This window comes from Copadichromis virginalis, linkage group LG3 (assembly GCF_057382275.1).
Source record: "Copadichromis virginalis isolate Kocher_CV1m ecotype Utaka linkage group LG3, C_Virginalis_male_GT1.1, whole genome shotgun sequence".
NCBI lineage: Eukaryota > Metazoa > Chordata > Actinopteri > Cichliformes > Cichlidae > Copadichromis > Copadichromis virginalis.
The window spans coordinates 40,675,329-40,694,982 of record NC_140620.1 but is presented as its reverse complement, the minus strand read 5'-3'; the positions used below and the strand labels follow the sequence as shown (position 1 = coordinate 40,694,982).

The window sequence follows — 19,654 nt, the reverse complement described above, 5'->3', positions numbered from 1 at the left end:
GGCTTCTCTGTCTTCCTTACAAAAGTCCTCTCTAAACCGAATCTTCATCTCCTTGCAGAGCTTCGCCTCCTTGGACATCTTCCACACTAGGTCTCGAACAGTTCTCATGGCAAACTGTATGACAATCAGCCTGGGTTTGTCACCAACTCGTCCCTTCTGACCCAGCCGGTGCACTGTATCCACTGTGTTGTACAGCTGCTCGGCGTTCGCAGGAATTATCTTGGTCAGAATTCTGATTATTTCTTCTCTCGTGTTCTCCCCCTCCTTCTCAGGAACGCCAGTTAGCAGCAAAGACCATCTCCGTTTGTATCTAGCATGCTCCAGACACATTTCACGAAGAGCCTCGTTCTCTTTTTTCAGCGTCGCCATCTGCGTTTTAATACGTTTCACATCTTCCACCACAGATTTAACAGCTTCCGTATTAGCATCCACGGACTCCTTTACTTTTCTTACAGCGTCGGTGTTTTCTTGCAACTGGAATTCATAATTCTTTAAATGTTCACTTTGGGTGTCAAATTTACATACCAGTTTTTGGATAGCATTGAGGAGAACTGTGTTTGAAACTTCGTTTTGCGTCTGCGATTCGTTAGCCTTCATTTTTTTAGGATTTGGACTTTTAACTGGTGTGTGGTGACGATCAGCTTGCGGTCTGTCTTGTGATAAGTCGTGCTGCTGTTCCATCCATTCAATATCTTCTTCGTCGCACGCCTGTCGAAGAGCCGCTAGGTGGTAGCCATGATCTTTGTTAATGTTAGCCATTTCGCCGCTTCGGAGAAGGTGGCCGAGAATGACGGAGAGAAACACAGGGAGGAAGTTTTTGAGATGAAGTATAACTAGTCTGCTTCTAATTCCGGTTAACTTGATTGCGGTCAAGACATAAAGGAGGTTCTTTTCAGGAAAAGCCTCGGAGCCCACTCAAGTTGAACCGCTCACTCCGCCATCTTCCCAGTCCCCCCGGCAGCCTCCACAGGCGGGATACCCGATCCGTACCGGAAACCCGATCGGTACCCCGCATGCGCGAAAGGTGTCTACTTCCGGTCGAAGCATTTTACGATAGTTACAGGTCAGAGTATCTGTTAAGATGTTAAGAATAACAAGTATCTCTTAAAATCTTTCCGATAATGAAACATTTAATATAATGTAGAGAAAAATAAAAAAATAAAAAGATAGTGACAGATCGGGACTCCCGATCCTTACTGCGCATGTGCAAAGTCGGACCGTACAAATCGAGAAGGGTCTGGCTGCAGCCACTGTGGAGCTCCACAGTAACCGGATACACGTGACCTCCACACTAACCGGAAACACGTGACCTACACAGTAGCCGGAAACACGTGACCTCCACAGTAGCCGTAAACACGCATGGAAACCGTGGAAGTTTTGCAAGTTGATCGCAAAGGTTGGTTAAGTCTTTCTTAAATAAGTTTGCCGTTAGTGATTTCATAATTCTAGGAATCGTCTAGTTTTCTTACAATGATCATGTTGCCACTTTTTTTGCGTTACAACAACATTCCTCCTTATTTTAATGTTTTTTCATCGTGCTCCATGGCAGAGAAACGCACAGATATGCTTTTTCCTGGGCCTGGTTTCAGTAAGAGAGCTGGATTAACTTCTTCTGTGGGCGAGAAGAAGCAAAAACCACATTTTGCATTAGAGTATGATTTATTGTTGGCGTCAGAGATGCGAAATAATGAATACTTCAATACTGTACTTAAGTAGAATTTTCTGGTATCTTTACTTTACTGCTGTACTTTTTTGTGCCTACTGTATACTTCTTTATACTTCTACTTCTCACATTTTAGCACGCGTATCTGTACTTTGTAATGCGTACATTTGTAAATCAGCCCCCTGCACGCGTGCTTTGGACGCAAGATTACTTCAAAATTTTGTACATAAATTATATTTTAGACCCTGTACTTCTTACTTCGACTTAACTAAAAAGTTGAGTCAGTGCTTTTTAAACAGAGGTATCTAAACTGTAGTAAGGAACGTGTGTACTTGTGACACCTTTGGTTAGCGTCAACACTGTAAATTTCGTTACAAACAGATTTATATATTTATCAATACTTCTATTTGTCATTCTTTTCTGTACAGCTTTTTTATTGGCCAGATTTTAGTTAGCCCCTGTTCAATTGACTGTTACATGTCAATAGAAACATGTCTCACAAGTTAAAGTGTCTTGTAATATATTTGTGGGGTTTTTTTCAAGGATTTTCTTCCCAAATCTATTACATGCCAACTGTAAATTGTTATTTCTGCTAAAACCTTAACTTAAATGTGTATATGGTGTTTATCTGTTTCTCTCTCTGTTTTAGATGCACTTATCAATCTGGAATTCGGGCTTGAAGCCGGAATTGCAGGAATGCAACACGTGTTGCAGAGGACTTTTTCACTGCCCTCTGTGCCCCACTTTCAGCCCTGCTGTCAGGGCAAAGATTGAGGAGCATCTCAGTGTGCATATAAAAAATGCTTTGCCTTTCAAAGGTATGTTTGTATTAAATATACTTTATAGTTATAAATATGCACTTTTTTAAGCACTTCTGCAGTATCTTTGTTGACTTAAAAGTTGCTGTTGATATTGTACAGTTCAGTGCATTCATCTGCAACAAAAATAGTGTTTTTATAAAATATATTTTTATTTACTTTTCACCACTTTTCTTGACATAACATTTGTGATCCATACCATTTAACTTTCATTATTGAGGTTGGCTTGGATGTTTTTGTTAACATGTACAATCTGATTGTTAGACAAATTGATTGCATTCTATACAACTACATTTAAATTACATCTGTTTGTTTGTTTGTTTTTTTCTCTTACAGATAAAATGATATGCCGGTGCAGGCTGCCTTGTAGGACAACAGGACACTTTCACTGCCCTGTCTGTAATCTTACAATCATACGGCGTGGGGATATGGCAAGGCATTTATTGTCTTGTCAGCATTCTTCAATACCAAGTCAGCCACCACTATCAGGACTGCTCCCCGCTGAACTCTCCGAGGAGCCCCGTATTCCTCCGGCAGTACTCTTCGAGGAGCCCCGTCTCCCCCCCAAGGTTTTGTCTTTGGGATCGGAACCATTTTCTGACTCTTTGTTAGAACATTCATATGCTCTACCCTCTGCGTTCAATAAAACTGCAGCTGATGGAAAGTCCATGAATTTGACATGCCCTCACTGTGGCCTTACTCTTCGTACCAAAAACTACAAGGCTCACATGATGAGGAAGCACTCCAACCAATCAATAGATGTTTGCCTGGCCAGTCATCTGCAGTGTGTTTGTGTAGATGAAACTACAGGGTTATTTGCTGTGCAGAGAACTGGCCATGGGTTTTCTGTGCCAGTTCACGTTCAGAGGAAAACATGGGGGGTGTCTCACAATATCAGATGTGAGCTGGAGGAATGTCAGCAATACCAGTTGCTGGCCCAGCGGAGCGGACTAGGCTTCAGTTTATGTGAGCACCTTCGCTCACTAGATTACTGCCGAGAAACTGTAAAGGAGGTTTTTCTTCAAGAGCACATCGTGATGGAAATGGTGGACCTTAAATTTTTTGGAGAGGCCAAAGCTGCTACATGCATAAAGAGACAGAAAGCTGCCCAGATGGCACATGCTCCACTTTGTGTGAGGGTGGATTTTGGTGGATCCTCAACACAGATCTGTTTGTCTGTATTTGAGCCGGAAATACACAGTTTCTGCCGTCTTGGCAGAATATTTGTGACTTACAATGCTCTGAGGAACACCTGGCATTGTGCTTGTGCAAAGCCTCGAATATCATGTCCTCATAAAAACATAGCTAAATGGCATCTCTTCCAGACACAGAGAGACATCTTCAAATCAACTGTACCACTATCATCAGGCACCCCATCACAGATGACTCAGGAGAGTTCTTCCTTTGAGGACAATGCTGCCGTCGAAAGGAGTATACGCTATATTTTTAAAGAGAAAAAAATACCTGGATCTCTTCCAGAAAATGTCATCTCACAGAAAATGGATCATCAGAAACAGCTCTTTCCATGTGAAACGTTGTGCCAGGTGTGCCCATAGCACCAAAAACTTGATGAGGCTGTTCTAGTTACCAATAAAGCGAGGATTGTCAGCATGATGGGAGTGATTGAGAGTAAGTTTTAATGAATAAGATTAAACATCAGTGTGAAATAATTAGTTATAATTGTTCCTATACTAATGTTTTGACATTAATGTGATTTGTCTTTAACAGATGTTTCAACACACCATAGATCGTGTCCTCGGTGCCACATGGTCTACAGGTACCAGGAGTGGACAGATGGGCTTCACAACTTTGACAACCATGTTGTTTTGTCTCTTGAACTTTGCCTTTTTTTGAGAGAAAATCTGCAGGTGAGGATCACAAAAATAAAATATACTCATCTGAAGATTGCTTTAAAAATGTGTTTGTGTCATTATGATATTTTGGTGACCAAATTTAAATATCTGTGTAATCATAGTCTTCTTCACCCTTTTGTCATATTACAGAACCATGTATCTGCTTCAAGGGTCATTGACTCATTGGAGGGCTTAAGAAGAGTGAAGTTTCCTTCTCGGGATACCATTTTTCATGCTTATTGCCATTTTGAGGCTTTGACTGACGCAGAATACATGTACTCCTGCATAAACTGTGGGTTTCACCCCCCTGTGGTAGTTATGGACTTACACAGAAAAGGGGTGTTCAAGTTAGCAGGTAAGTTTAATGTACATTTGTGTATATATTTCATTGTGTACATTATGTGCATGTTTTCATGAGTCAATTTATTATAGTGAGTGACCTCAAAGCCCCGGAAGACTTCAATGGTGAACATGACATTGAAGGTTTTTGGAACTCTATTCACCTGGAAATGATAAGCCGTGGTTTTTTTCCAAGTGAGTGATGGCAAAAACTTTTTGAAAGTCATTCAGTGTTTTAAAGTAATTTAGATTGTAATTAAAAACATGCCATTTTCTGTAGGCGGTGTGAAGAATCCATTTTCCGTTCCACCAAGTTACACGCACTGGGCACCATGGATCGGGAGTGAAACTCGAACAAGTGACATTGTGCTTAACACAGAGTTTAAAAAAGTAGGAACAAGCTCTTCACATGAAGCAAAGCTTAGCAGTGTCACAGAAGACCGTCTGTTGGATGAACTTGCCAAACAAAAGGTAACATTGCTTTGAAGTTTTCAGAATATGACATAAAGTTCTGGGGTTGTTCCATTTACAGTTTTCCCTAATTGCTGTCAGGTTGGAGTGGTAAGAAAATTGTGTAAAGCATGCAACATCGACTCCAAAGGCTCCCGCTTTGATCTCATCACCAGACTGAGGGAGAAGATGAAGAGCAGGCAGACATATGATAAGGTCTTTCAAAGCATATGGGGTGCCTCTGGTAAGCATCACTTAGCGATTATTAGAAGTAGCATTAAAAAATGTAATTACAATTACAAACAACTTTTTAAATCTTTGCTTGCAGGAGGATGGTCTGTAATACTATGTCCACATGGCATTGTATACAGTGTTAAATTTAATCTTCGTGCTGAAAGTCCCCGGGATTTTGCTGACCTTCTCCTGTCCTGGAAGCACATGCCAAACGTCTGTGTTTACGATTTTGCGAGGGGTTTGGCAGCACACACCAATTTGCGGGTTCCTGATAAACTGCCATTTCATCCACATGAAGGTCGACTTGCTGAGCCCACTGAGGAAAATGTCAAGGCTGCACAGGATGGAAGCCTGAAAGTGAATCTTCCATGGCTACATGAAAGGATGGATAGTGTAAATGAAAATCCTCATCCTGTCACTGGATCATCTGACCATTATGTCCTGTATGACAGATTTCATGAGGGAAATACAAAAGATCCCAAGGACATATTACGCAGAATTCAACTTGTCCCGGAGCTGAAAGGCTGGCTGAACAGTCAAGTTGTTGAACAGTTCTTTGCAAACATGAGGAAAAGCAATTACTTTTTAAGTAATATGAGTCCATCCACACATGTGTTTCTGATGAGAAATATAAATCATCATTATAACACTGTCACCAACAAGAAACTTCTGGAGAGGCAGCTAAGACATGGTCGACTTGGAAAGATCAATATCTCATTGTCGGCACTGGGTCAAGCTGTCGTAGGTAAGTACATGCATTGTGTCATGACCAGAACGCTACCATTGTTTACATGTTATATTTGTTCCTATCTGTGTGTGTATATTCTTTTCTTTGTGTACCTAGCCCCACAGGTGTGCAATAAACCCAGAGAAATCACAGAAACGGTGTTGAACCCAGCACCTTCAACGTCTGGTGACACTGGTAAAATTTCTTATTTTGAATAGTGATTGACATATGTACGTGAAATAATAATCTTGCATTCATTATCTTGTTGTAGTTGATGGCTCATAAAAGAATTTGTTACATGCTGTTTAAAATGAATTTCCTTCTATAGATAGTGCTTATTTTTCTTGCATTTAATATGCATTCTATGTAGTGTTTTGTCTGAAACCTGTTAAAATCCCTATAGAACCTCAGAAAAGAGTTGACAACAAGAAAGCCAATCGAAGGTCAACAGATGCAACTTTTCCTGACCCGTGTGGACCACCGTGCGAAGCTCTGACAAAGCCTGAGAACATTTTGGCCAGCCGTTCATCATGGTGTTTTGTACCGCACCCTGGCCAACAACAGCTTGTATGTTAAAGTTTTCAGATGTCGCAAAGTGCAACTTTTAGTGCTTATCTGATTTTGTCATCCACAGTCTATGACACCTATCTGTTTTTTTTTTTTTAGCTCAACTATGTTCTGGACATCAGCAGACCCAAAGATGAGCTGATTGTTGAAACGTCTTCTGGATGCCTCACGCGGTCAGATTTTTGGACACTGGGTTTAAACAAAGAAATGGAATCGACTGTAAGTATTTTTTTTCTACGAATATGAAAAAATAAAGTGTACATTCATTGTTATCATGATTTTTTTCTGTTTCAGATTGGAAATGGCTGTTTTGAGCTTATCACTAAAATTGTTCAGTCAAAGGTACTGTATGTTGTATATGATGATTGTCAAGCTTTAATTTAAAGAGCTGTTGTTTTAAATGTTTTTTTGTTTTTTTTTTTACATTCTAGGGGATAAGCATTTACATCGAAAATCTGTATGTCACCCGGACTTGGCTTGCACCCTATGGCTGTGATCCATTGCGGTCCTTTCCTGTAAGTGTACCGTCCTTTAAAGAAACAAGCAAGTAATCCAAATGATTTTTTTTATAACTTTGGTGCGAGTTCATATACAGGATACTTAAAAATACAATTCTGTTTCAGACTGATGCTCAGAGGATGGACATCATAGTTCTCCCTCTCTGGACACCTGGTCATTTCCAGTTGTGTGTAAGTCTTGTTTTTTGACACGTACAAACTGTTAGAATTTTGCTATGTGTCTGAGATGTATTCAAGCTTTTATGACGCAGTTTCAAAAGTCTTTGACTGTGATCGCTTGCAATGACATTGTTTTCAGGTTTGAAGTCATGGCTAACTGTCTTTTAGGTACTGAAGCCACCTAAAAGAGAAATCCTCTTTCTTGACCCATTATACACCAAGGCAGGATTTGGTGGCCAACAATATGTTTCACTTTTGAGGTCACATTTTTATAAGCATTTTTGGTTTGTTCCGGAGTTTTCAGGAACCTGTTCAGTGTTCCAGGTTAAGTGCATCCCAGATCATGTTCTGCTGATCTTGAGTGTTCACACATACAGTACACTCACATGCTTTTTCTATAAACTATATCAGCAAGTTTCTGTGTGGAGTTTGCATGTTCTCCCCATGTTTGCGTGAGTTCCCTCCGGGTACTCCGGCTTCCTCCCACCGTCTAAAGACATGCAGCTTGTGGGGATAGGTTAATTGGATAATCCAAATTGCCACTAGGTGTGAATGTGGGAGTGAATGTGAGTGTGAATGGTTGTCTGTCCCTGTGTGTTAGCCCTGCGACAGACTGGCGACCTGTCCAGTCTGTCGCCCTATGACAGCTGGGATAGGCTCCAGCGCCCCCCGTGACCCTGAAAAGGATAAGCGGAAGCGAATGGATGGATGGATGGATGGATGGATATATCAGCATGATGCTTCAACATTTTATTCTCATCTTCAAATTATGATCAAGTCAGTGATACTGTCTGTAGATGAGTTTCAGACATAAATTGGGTCTTCCAGTGTTCTATTTTAACATAAAACACCATTAAAAATTATTTTATAAAATATGCCAACATTAACTTAAAGCTGTAAATGCTTTATTTTGACCAACTGTGAGCATGTGACTGTACTTTTTCATTTTGTTATGCTGTTTTTTTGAGGTCGTGTTCCTAAGGCCTGTAGTTACAGTTGGTGCTATTAGCAATAAACATTTCACACCCATCATGATCATCATCTGTTAACTTGTGAATGTAACTGTTTTTTTAAAAAAAAAAAGGAATCTTGCAGTGAAGATCATTCCCGGGCAGTGGTCAGAAAAAAAGAGCTGTGACTTGAAGGTATGTGCTAGTTTAAGTGTATGGTGAATAATATGAATTACACTAGTCTTCTTTTAAGGGATTTTATTAAAGAGCCTTTATTTTCAATGTAATACAGGGTTTTCCAAGCCAAGACTATGGAGTTGACTGTGGGATCTTCATGCTGATGGTAATTTGTCTCTTCTCTTCTTGAGATTCATACAGAAGCTAATTTAAGCTTCTAAAGAAAAATGACATTTTTATTTTTTCTTACAAATAGTCTGCTCTGTACGTGGCACTGGATGCTTCATTTGACTATACTATAGTAAGTATTCTATTTACTTTCACAGCAATGGAGTCTTGAATCTTTTGAAAGTTGTTAAATATGTTTCATATTAATATTTTACAGTCAGACATGCCCTACTTGCGTAAATGGTGGTGCTTGCTGTTGATGGAGAACTTTGATCTCAGGAGGTATTTATACTTTGACTTCTGTTCTATGTTGTGTCAAAGTTTACACACCTTAACAATATCAACATTTTCTGTTAAGCTCTGGCAAGCTATTTGCACACTGGAGAGAGGAAGCCAAAGCTGTGCTTGAAGGACAACACGTGCCCATTTTCAGAGTGAAAAAGCGCAAGTTACAGGAAGTCAGTCAGGTCAGTAATCACTTTAAACAGTAGTGTAATTACATGTTTAGTGACATTTGAATAACTGTTAAAAAACTGTTCTGCAGCAGAGAAATAACTATGTTTTTATCCCCATTTGCCTGACACAGGAGCCAGCAGTTGTTGCAGATCTGCGTCCTGCTGTGCAGTGGGTTGTCCAAAATAAGGCACTTTTCCGTGGACACGTAACAATGCCCAAATATGTGTCCTTAAATCAAGGAGACCAGCAGAGGGTCTTAAGAGACATGTCAGAGGAAGAAGACACTGGAGCAAGGGACTTGTTCCTCTTTGTTTTTCAGTTTGCAGAGGACATGGAGCTCTTTTTGAATGCATGTGCTGATGAGCAGGGGCTAAGGGTCAGTGCTATGTTTGACATGTGATGGACAAATGAAGGCACTGGCTGTGTTTGTTTGTTTGTTTGTTTAATATGTTGTTGTTGTTGTTGTTTTTGCGTAGTACAAAATTCCTATTAAACTTATTTCAAAATGTTGTTCACTTGATTCTGTGTCCATACTTATAATAAAGGATTACAGTGTAACAGCATTAAATGTAAAAGCATTTTTTTTAAACTTGTAATTTCAAAATAAAAAGCTTATTGTTGATATTAACAGTAAATAATTGTAAACAATAATATTTTCATACATTTTAAAAATTAACACTCTGGGCTCTATCCTGGCCATTTGTGGACACTTCACTTATTCTTTTTTTTGACTACTGCACTGCAGTGGAATGACACGGGTTTGATCTTAAGGATCTAATAGTTGTGTGTGTTGTGCATGACATTGCCACACAAATATCTATTTGCAAGATAGAGTAGAATAAATTATGACGCATGAAATATTACATAGGCTGCAGTGAATTTCTGTTGATACAGACTATTGAGCTTTGAGTTTCCCAGTCAAACTTAGCTTTGAAGCACCTGCTAACAACACTTTTACTCTTTTACATTTCATAACAAGACACCATAGCCAAAATATTAACAAAATATATATTATTAAAAAATTCAAAGCTGCAGCACATACAGCAACAAACATCGTTAGTAAATGTGTCCTGGAGTTTATGCAGGTGCAGAAAGTGCTGCTGCTGTAAGTCAGCCTAACAGCTTCCAGATCACTTATTTTTCTGGAAAGATGGTAGGAAGGGCATCACTGCTCATTTCTACAGAATCACAGATCTTGGAATGCAATCCCTTTGTACCATGAAACCACTTCGCAGTACTAGGAGTCCACTAAAACCTATAACGAGAGTGATCCTGGAAGAAATGGGGCACACACTAGTGACCTCAACAATTGCAAGACAGCCTTTTCCCCGATGCTCAGATGGGGAAAAAAAGGAAGTTTCATGAAAACATTAGGACTTTATCACCGTTTTATCTGAAAAGTTAATGGTAATATATAACCTAACTGGCTATAAAGAGTAAAAAATTTAGATACAATTTTGATTTTGATGAAAAGGACTGGTGCTATTTTAAAGAGTCACGTCGGTAAAAGTAGATAAATGTTTTAAGAAATCTACATTTTATAGCATTTTGTGAACATACACAAAAAGTGGCCATTTTTGGCAACAAACAAGCTGAAAGAGTTTTATATTTTTGGTTCTCCTTGAACAAAAATAATAGTGAATAATAATCAATGTTGATATTAATCAATTAGATGTCCCAGACTCTACTATTAATAATACAGCAGCCCCTCGTTTATCGCTGGTGTTACGTTCTAAAAATAACCCGCGGTAGGTGAAATCCATAGCCAAATTTATTTTTTACAATTATTACAGATGTTAAGACTGTAAAACCACTCACTACATGCTTTATACACTTTTCTCAGACAGGCATGAACATTTTCACACTTTTCTCTTTTGTTTAAACACTGTTAGAGTTCAAACCTTCGTAGAAACACAAGTCCAGTATTATGGAATGAAAACAAAAGGTGCATTTGAGGGTGCAAAACGTTTCGTCGGCATTGTTGTGTTTGTTTGGGAGAAAACTTCCAAACATACAGTACAGCACTTCAGAGTTACACTGCTAGCGATCGAAGATTTATGTAAATTCGACAAGCTAAACGCATTCTGTACTGTACAGCAGGAGTCCCCAACCTTTTTGCACCACAGACCACTTTAATGTCAGACAATATTTTCAGGGAACGACCTTTAAGGTGTCGCGGAGAAATACAACAAAAGAATTAAAAAAAGAAACTGTGGTATTTTGTAAATATAATGATAAACGTGACTTGAGCTGTGCGCCAACAACAATGACAGAGACATCCTCCTCTCTGCTTCTTAGCGCTCTCTGGTCGCTATGGTAACGCGTAAATAGTTCTTTCAAAATAAGACACACAACTACAACCATACATTTCACACCGGAGGATCAACTCTCGCGGAACGGTACCAAAAGACTCACGGACCTGGACCGGTCCGTGGGCCTATTAGGGACCGCTCCTGTACAGGAGACACTGGACTAGATTGATTGACAATGGTCTACAGCAATCAGAACGCACAACGCGATGTACTGTAAAAGAAATAAATAAATCAGCGAAACAGCAAGTGTCACTTTTGGCCACGAACAATTTAGGGGATGGTGAATTTTTTTGAACAAACCCAGAGTGTTAAAACCCCCCACTTAAAACCATTTTTATTTCTCAGCAGCATCAATAGTGACAAAAACGCAATTTAGTTTTCGCTGTCAAAGTAGATTTAACCGAAGTTACGTGTTTACGGCTAGTCTGTTCGTTTAATGGCAGTGTACTCCCCAGTGTACGAGGATACCGCCACCTGCTGACTGAGCGAATGAACCCTATTGTAAACTGAATTAGCGTCATTACAAACGTGTGTTAAAGTTGATTTAGTGATAATCGAGTGTGTTTATGCTTGTCACTGTGGAGACTATTGATTGGAATAGTTATGATGTCCACTCCTCACTGTCAATTGTCAGTAAACACTTCATTTGGCTCATGAATTTTCATGTGACAGATTACAATTTTTTATTTATATACACACACTAGGCTATACTTTGATATGAAAGCTGAAAATGCACCATCATAATTCAGCAGATGTTTTCAATTTTTGCTACATATTCTAGGAATGTTTTTCTAATAATAAAATATAATATATTCTTGCACTAAAGGCAATGTGGCTGATCACCTAAAATCGTTTTACTTTCTGTTTTTGTATTAGATTTTTTGGTTTGCCACTTTGTCTTGAATTAACTTTCTTCTTTGTAACCACAAAATTAACAATGTTGCAAAATTAATTTTTGACAATATTTTTAAAAGGGTATTCTTAGGTTAACCATTTGTTAAATTGAGATTTGACTACACTCATTTGTATATATCCATATAATATTACACAGGACCACTGTATAATTTTCACAGGTTTACTGTAACAATACTGAAAACAAACAACAGATTTCAAGAACATGAACAACAGATACAGGTAGAGAAAATATGTTACAACCCAGATTTATTTCATAAATGTAATTTAAGGAACTAAATTAAACAACATTAAACAAAACACAGGTCATTAGGAGTTCTTGGCTCGTATGCAGTAACAAAGAATTCCACCGAGGCCAGGCCACACAGGGCAAAAGAAATTAAATAAACAATAAAAAGAAATCGGTGATAACCAATAACACAAGAGTTAGCAAAAACTGTCACAAATGAAAACAGGTATCAGAACACGAACCAACATGTGGGGGAACCACAAATGGGGAACCCTGTCACTAAAACCAGTGTGTGTGTGTGTGTGTGTGTGTGTGTAGGTGAACAGTGCAAACATATTAGCTGTACAGTTGCATGCAAATGTGGCTGCAGTAGCCTGGGCGCATCTCCTCCGAATAAAATGCCCGTAGTTGACCTCTTTTACCTGTTCCAACATATCCTGTAATACAAAAAAACAAAAATCAAACAGAGAGAAAAATTGGCTCCAAGGTATGGTTTTCAGCATGTCACGCACCAGTGAGATTTTCACTTTTTGTAATGACCGCAATATAAGATTATACAGTGTTGTATACCTCGGGGGCAGTGTTTGTACTGATCTCCACATTGAAGGCAGATCTCAATTGTGAACATGTTAAAGTACTGTTCTCTGTACTTTTCCGAGAAGCTGCTCCATGTGCAGATGCCTGTGTACAGCACAAGCAAAAAACAAAAACACAAAACATTTACATTCTGCCAGTGAAAAAAATGTGACAACAGCAAAAAAAAAAAAGGAAATATAATTTACTGAAGCCCTTACTGTGAAGCCACTTGAAGTGTGCCCGTCTTCTGAAATATTCAGTAGACACAAGGTCTCTGAACATGGAGCACACCAGAGCCAGTTTGCAGATGGCTGTATCCCCTTCGTGCAGAACAACCTCTTCCAATATGTCGATGAGGACACATGCTGGTAACTGTAAAATATGGGTCAGAAAATACAAAATTTGTCCACCAAGTTTCAGAAATATGAGGACTGAAAATACATTACATTTAGTGGTGTTTTCATAACTAGTACTTCATTCCACTACTGAATAATGCCTCCTTCTGCCCTGATGGTGCTACCTGTGATTCTAATTACTAATTCAGTTACATCAACATTTTAATTAAAAGGGAAAATAAAGAGATTACCTCCAGTATAGGGCACCTGTCAGCATCAGCCTTTAGTGGAAAACATGATTATCACATTACATGGAAATGAAGATTACCACCATGTATGTAAACCTGCATTGTGATGAATAGTCTCAACAGTTCTGTGGTTATATTCTACAAATGGTTATCTCATTGTTGTCCTCTCTCACCTGTCTGATTAGACTTGGTAAAGGCTTGGAGGAGGTCGCCTTTGGTACCCTGAAGACAGGCTGGAGAGTTCCCTGGAGGAGAAGGGATGCTTCTTCTGTCCAGAAGGCGAATCTCTGTCCAAGCCTTAAAAAAAAAGCAATGCCAGTCAGAATGGACTCTAGTTGTGTACTGCTGCTCTCTTTTGTATGTTCAGTCACAGGGTTTATAATTGACTACATTAAGCCACTTTCACAAACATTTGCTTGACCTGATGTGTTCCCGGAGCCAAAACTGCAATTAATACTAACTTTGAAAACTGTGATTATGATGGTGCCAGTTTGTCTATAATACTAGCCATACCCCTCAATGCAGAATCTCTCCATCAGCTGAATACACCACCACTGGCGAATTGCTGGCATGTCCTCCTAAAGAAAAACATAATATAGTGTTTATCAAAGTTGGAGACTGGCACAGGTATTTTGGTGGTACTTTATGAAAAAGCTTACCTCAGTGAAAGATAGTGGAGATGAGGTGCTGATGCAGAGAGCATACTGTAAAGTAAAAGAAACCTTTAACATGTTTAAATGTTACATTGAAGTAATGGCAGGAAAAGAAAAATTCTCACCATCAGCATAAAGATGCTGCAGCAATTTCCATTGTACTGCTGAGGAAAGAACTGTAAAAAGAAAAATGTGTCCTTAAATGAAGAGAGCTGAGATGCACCTGCTAGTTTTTTTTTTATTGAATTATTTTGTACCTGATGAGCTTTCAAACTTTTGCATTGAAAACATACCTCAAGGTGTCTTCCTGTTTTCTCCATCCAGGATCCAGAATCAATAAAGGCTGCTACTCTCCTGGCATTGTAGAGAATACACATAACACACAAATCAAATGTTTGCCATTAACAAAAAAAATCAGGAAGTAGGGATGCAACAAGACGTTTTTCAAACCATCAGATCCTTGGATCTGAGTTTTTGCTGATACCAAATACCAATGCTGATACTTCTACCACACAGAAAATGTATTGAATTGGAAGGCAGGTTTTATTGTTTTGTGTGTGTGTGTGTTTGTTACAAATAATAACGGTGAATAATTTTTTTTTTTTTTTAAATGAATATTCAGAGAAATGACCCAAAAATTCTAAATTTGTGTGAAAAATAAACATTTTCTGTGAAACTTTTACCGATTTTCCACATTTCAAGTATCTGTTCGTGGTATTGGATAGATATGGATATGGATACGATTTCATTTGAACCGTATGGGACTGGATACCAGTATTGGTGCATCCCTATCATGAAGTAGCCTAAGAACGAGGCTCCCTCCTGAACTTTTAAGCCTAAGAACGAGGCTGCTTTTAGATGATCTTGCCAAAGAACGCACTTGGCCATTGAACAAGGCCAGAAAAACTTGTCATTTCTTTAGTGTCAACCTAAATATGGCTCGGTAGAGATCATCTGCAAAACCATCAGGGCGAAGTGAGTCCAGAAAGAGTATCTGTCTCTCAGCTACCAATATAGCCTGAAATGGACATGTTAGCATCATCCATGAAAACATGACATCTCAACCTCCGTTATTTTCTGTCAGATGAAAGAACACACAGCGAGAAAGAGAAAGGGCACTCACACAGAGCAGATAATGGTCAGCTTCACCTGCCTGCCTGCTCCAAGCTGGAAAAAGCAGGATGTCCTTGGACCTAAAGTTTTCCTACAGGTATTGGTACAAATTAGTAAAAATGCACACACAGGAGAAAAAAATCAACAAAAAACATACCGGCAAGCAACGAAGCAGGTTGACTTGTGGATCCTTCCAGGTGGCCACGACGTAGAGGTCAGCAATGTGAACATCTTTTCCCTAAAGGAAACACACACAAAAACCCAAAATCAATACACAACAACCATTGATGGCTTTAACCGAAGAAAAAATATACCAGTACAACAGATTACATGTCTTTGTGCAGCTTCGCCCACAATCTTCAGACAAGCATTCCCAATCTGAAAGAAACAGCAAAAAGCAACAGAATACAGTTTCAGTCACTATTCATAAAATCTTGCATTTCATGATATTTTCTTTGTGTTACATTAGCTAAAGTAACAAGATATACTTACATTAGATTCCAAGCAGTGTTCCAAACCCAGGCTCCAAAAGTCTTCCCGAGTCAGGCAGATATTGTCTTCCTTCACTAGGAGTTCTCCTGGAGGTCGGTTTTGGTCCAAAACATATTCGAGCTAAATGAAAAGAGCATTTCATGTGAATTTGCTTCAAAATATTATAGAAAATAATAAAGAAAAAGAATGAAAGGGAAAATACTAAATAAGGCTGGAATTACTCTCATGCTTCAGCAATTCTAAAACCATCAATGACTTTAACTTATTAAGGTTTAACGTGACTGCACAGACATGTGCCTTACCAGACTGGACTGAAGAGGGTCCAAGTCTTTCTGCCACTTTGCTCCTGGACTGGCATACTGATGATCAATCTGCCATTCAGGAGTCCCATATGAGTGGTCCAGGAGAAACTTCCTCTCAGTTGGTGGATCTGATAATATGCAAATATGTGGCATGACATACGAACTTTAATCCTTTTTTAACATTAAATCAAAATGTAATTGAGACTACTTATTGCATGTCATACTCTTACTTTTTGATCTGTGGTAGTTCCTCAGCCTGGACACGTTTACCTTCTGGCAAGTTGCTCCCTTCACAATAGTGGCCACCCCCTTTGGTGTGATGCTGGCCACAGTGTACGGTCCTTGGTGTTGGCTCAATAATGCATCTCCAATGCGTCGTCTTTTTGGATCACCTGACAAAAGAACATCATCACCTGCTTGAAAAACACACTGTCTTACCTGCTTCCTTTTCTGTGTTCCAAAGGTCTTCTTCTGGGTGTCCTGTGCCCTCTCAATGTTGCGAAGAACCTACCAAAAAATGACACAAAAATAAGAGTGAGAAAGTGTTGAATACACAATAAAAATGAGAATGTTATCAACCACATTTTCCCGTTTTTCATAAACAAATCTCCTTTCCCTGTCAGCTAGCCCCCTTCAAACGTACAGACCGTTTCATTCAGAACTGTCATCTCCTCAACTCTTGTGTCGATGTCCTCTTCAGGGTTTGCAACCTCAAAGTCATCGTCCATGGGACAGGCGTTCATCACAGCAGGAAGACGTGGATGTCGGTGGAAGAGCAGGAAATAGGGACTGTGGCGGGTGGAGTGCTGATCAAACAAAATCTCTCCATTATTTCACTTTCTCTTGCACTTGTCAATTGCTTTTTTTAAATTATAAGTTTAAAAAAACACTCTTAAAACAATGCAACACTGTAAAGTATCTTAAAAGGAATACAAAATGTCAAAACAGGAATACCTGCTTTGCGGTGTTGATGCCATACACCACAGCAGCAAGGTGAACGTCCCAGTCATCATGGTTCTGGTTGACGTACTTTCTGAGAGCACGCTTGATGTTCTGGTTGGTCCTCTCATCCTTTGAGTTTTATTGTAGAATAGATAAATAAGCATGACGGATTTCACATGAGTGACCCAAGGTTAGCTATCCAAATGCTTACCTGCCCGTTGGTCTGGGGGTGGTACGCACTGGAGACAGCATGTTTAATATTCAGCATGCTGAAAATGCTGTTGTTGAGCTGCAGTGACATGAGCAAACTTGGCCCTAATACATCATATCATATCATATCAAGGCATGAATAACACTTTCACAAGTTTTACCTGGTTCACAAACTCCTTTCCTTGGTCAGTGATGATTTTCCTGACCATGCCAAACATGTATAACTTACAGGTCATGATTGCAGAGACCTCAGCTGCAGTCTTGGACTTAAGAGGTTCTGCAATCACCCACTTAGTAAACAGATCGGTCATTGTCAGGACATATCGGTTCCCTAGACGTGTTTCCGGGAGTGGTCCAATTAAATCCATGCCCAGCACTTCCCAAGGTTCTTTTACCTGCAGGTCACAGAACTTATCAAATTAAAATTTAAAGCTACCCTGCAGCACAAAAGCTTACTAGCATGAAAATAAAATTGGTGAACAGGCCTTAAGATGTACCTTGATGGGATGTAATGCTGGTGCCACAGTCTTGATTGGGTCATTCATCTGGCAGCGATGACAGCATCTGACCTGAAAGATGTATCCCAAAAAATATCAAACCAGTTGATGTAAATTGATAACAATAAAAACAAAAAAAAACAAAAACAGACACACACACCCACACAGAAACTAATGTTAAAATGTAAGTGTGCAAGTAAAGACAAGGTTCTTTATCTTGTTAACTGAAATAAGGCCATACCCATTCACTGATGTCCTGGTTCAATGTTGGCCAGTAATAGCCAGCAACAACCCTGTTTTGGGTACCTCTAACACCATTGTGGTTCCCGGTACCAGGGTTATTGTGGCATTCCATCAGAACTGACTTCTTCTCCTCCTCTGACATGACTACCAAGCGCATGCACTGCATACTGGGGCCAGTGTAGAAGAGTCTGTTGTCTGTTACAAGATGAAAATGTAAAAAGCTGAAAGAGTTGCGGAGTAAAGTAAAATAAAATGTCAGACAGATATTAATAAAGCTTGGGATAATGTATCTGCACCAGTAGGGTACACTTACCTTCAATTGAAATTGATTTTTAAAACTATATATGGGGTATATATGACAGACTTGTATTTTTTTGTAATAACACATATATATATATATATATATGGAGAGAGAGAGAGAGAGAGAGAGAGAGAGAGAGAGAGAGTTAAAAAATAAAAAAGGTGTAATATATTACAGGTGTAATATAGATAGATATATAGAAAAAAAGTAAAAAAAAATTATAAATAAAAAAAATAAAATAAAAGATCAACATTAATTTTCGTAGTTACCCTTCAGCTTGTAATTAGGTGCCATTCTTCGTATTTTACGGCGCAGTTCTTCAGTCAGGGGAAGCTCTCCATTGAGGAGAAAAGCATAAATTTGCTTGTATACATCCATTGTTTAAATGTCCCGGGCAGTCGAAAAGGAGGAAGAGCTGTTGACAAATGCTAGGAGCTAACTGAGCGCTAACCGTATCATTCAAATATATTGAATGTCGCAATGTTGGCAAAGAGAGGAAGTGACGTAAGATTTGCGCATGCGGGGTACCGATCGGGTTTCCGGTACGGATCGGGTAGTGACAGGATATTTTGGCTTCATTTTTGCACAATGGTAGGAGGCGGGGTCACGTCGTCCATGTTTTCTACAGTCAATGGCCGACACCGGTGTTTTAGCTAGCAAAGCGGTGTGGCTGATGTAGAGTGAAGCCACGTTAATGACAACGTGTACAACCATTGGAGATGCGAGCAGGACAGACGGAACAATTGACGGAAAAGTGTGGACTTTATACCAGTTTTTAAATTGTGTTGATAGGCTACGTAAAACCAGAGTTATGATAAAAATATGCAATGTTTGGTTTTTTTCCTGAATACTATCGTTGTTTATATTTACTGCGGGAAGAAACGTTTTATAAGAAAAAAAGGCTCGAAAGAAATCTCTCCGCCTGTGAGCAAAAACAAAACCAAAAACACCCCCACCCTTTTCTATTGGTCGAAAAAAGTGCCATGTCGACCAATCAAAAAATGATATGGCAAGTTGTTACGAAACGGGGGGAAGTTTTAGGAGTGACGGCGGTGTTTTGAGATGTGAGAGATTTGCGGCGATTAGCGCAAATCTTGTGTAGTTAGTGTGTAGTGTAGTCAGTAGTTTTGTTTTGTGTGTCAGAACAATGAGGCGACTACTGAATGTTACAGGTGTTACAGGAGTGATACATCCTGTTGTCAGGCCTGCA

General features: G+C 39.3%; 1 protein-coding gene and 1 pseudogene across 2 annotated transcripts in view; both read left to right on the top strand.

Annotated features, from left to right (window-relative positions):
- The window catches only part of LOC146714760 (E3 ubiquitin-protein ligase RNF19B-like), a 230,548-nt pseudogene that overhangs the window by 140,896 nt on the left and 69,998 nt on the right, over positions 1-19,654 (top strand). The gene's annotated exons all lie outside the window — the stretch shown is intronic.
- LOC146714765 (uncharacterized) lies at positions 1,258-9,589 on the top strand. The gene is made up of 22 exons (XM_085451107.1): positions 1,258-1,396; positions 2,313-2,481; positions 2,818-4,110; positions 4,210-4,349; positions 4,485-4,689; positions 4,767-4,868; positions 4,954-5,144; positions 5,226-5,367; positions 5,452-6,102; positions 6,202-6,279; positions 6,488-6,651; positions 6,751-6,870; positions 6,946-6,993; positions 7,083-7,166; positions 7,275-7,340; positions 7,497-7,588; positions 8,413-8,473; positions 8,571-8,621; positions 8,712-8,756; positions 8,841-8,905; positions 8,982-9,090; positions 9,210-9,589. Exons 3-22 carry the CDS (start codon positions 4,092-4,094, stop codon positions 9,477-9,479), a joined length of 2,703 nt encoding a protein of 900 aa, XP_085307233.1. The 5' UTR covers positions 1,258-1,396; positions 2,313-2,481; positions 2,818-4,091; the 3' UTR covers positions 9,480-9,589.

Coding starts and splice junctions, on each gene's coding strand:
- LOC146714765 (XM_085451107.1), top strand. Junction 4,690..4,766: donor AGGGGTGTTCAAGTTAGCAG/GTAAGTTTAATG, acceptor AATTTATTATAG/TGAGTGACCTCAAAGCCCCG. Junction 8,906..8,981: donor GAGAACTTTGATCTCAGGAG/GTATTTATACTT, acceptor TTTTCTGTTAAG/CTCTGGCAAGCTATTTGCAC.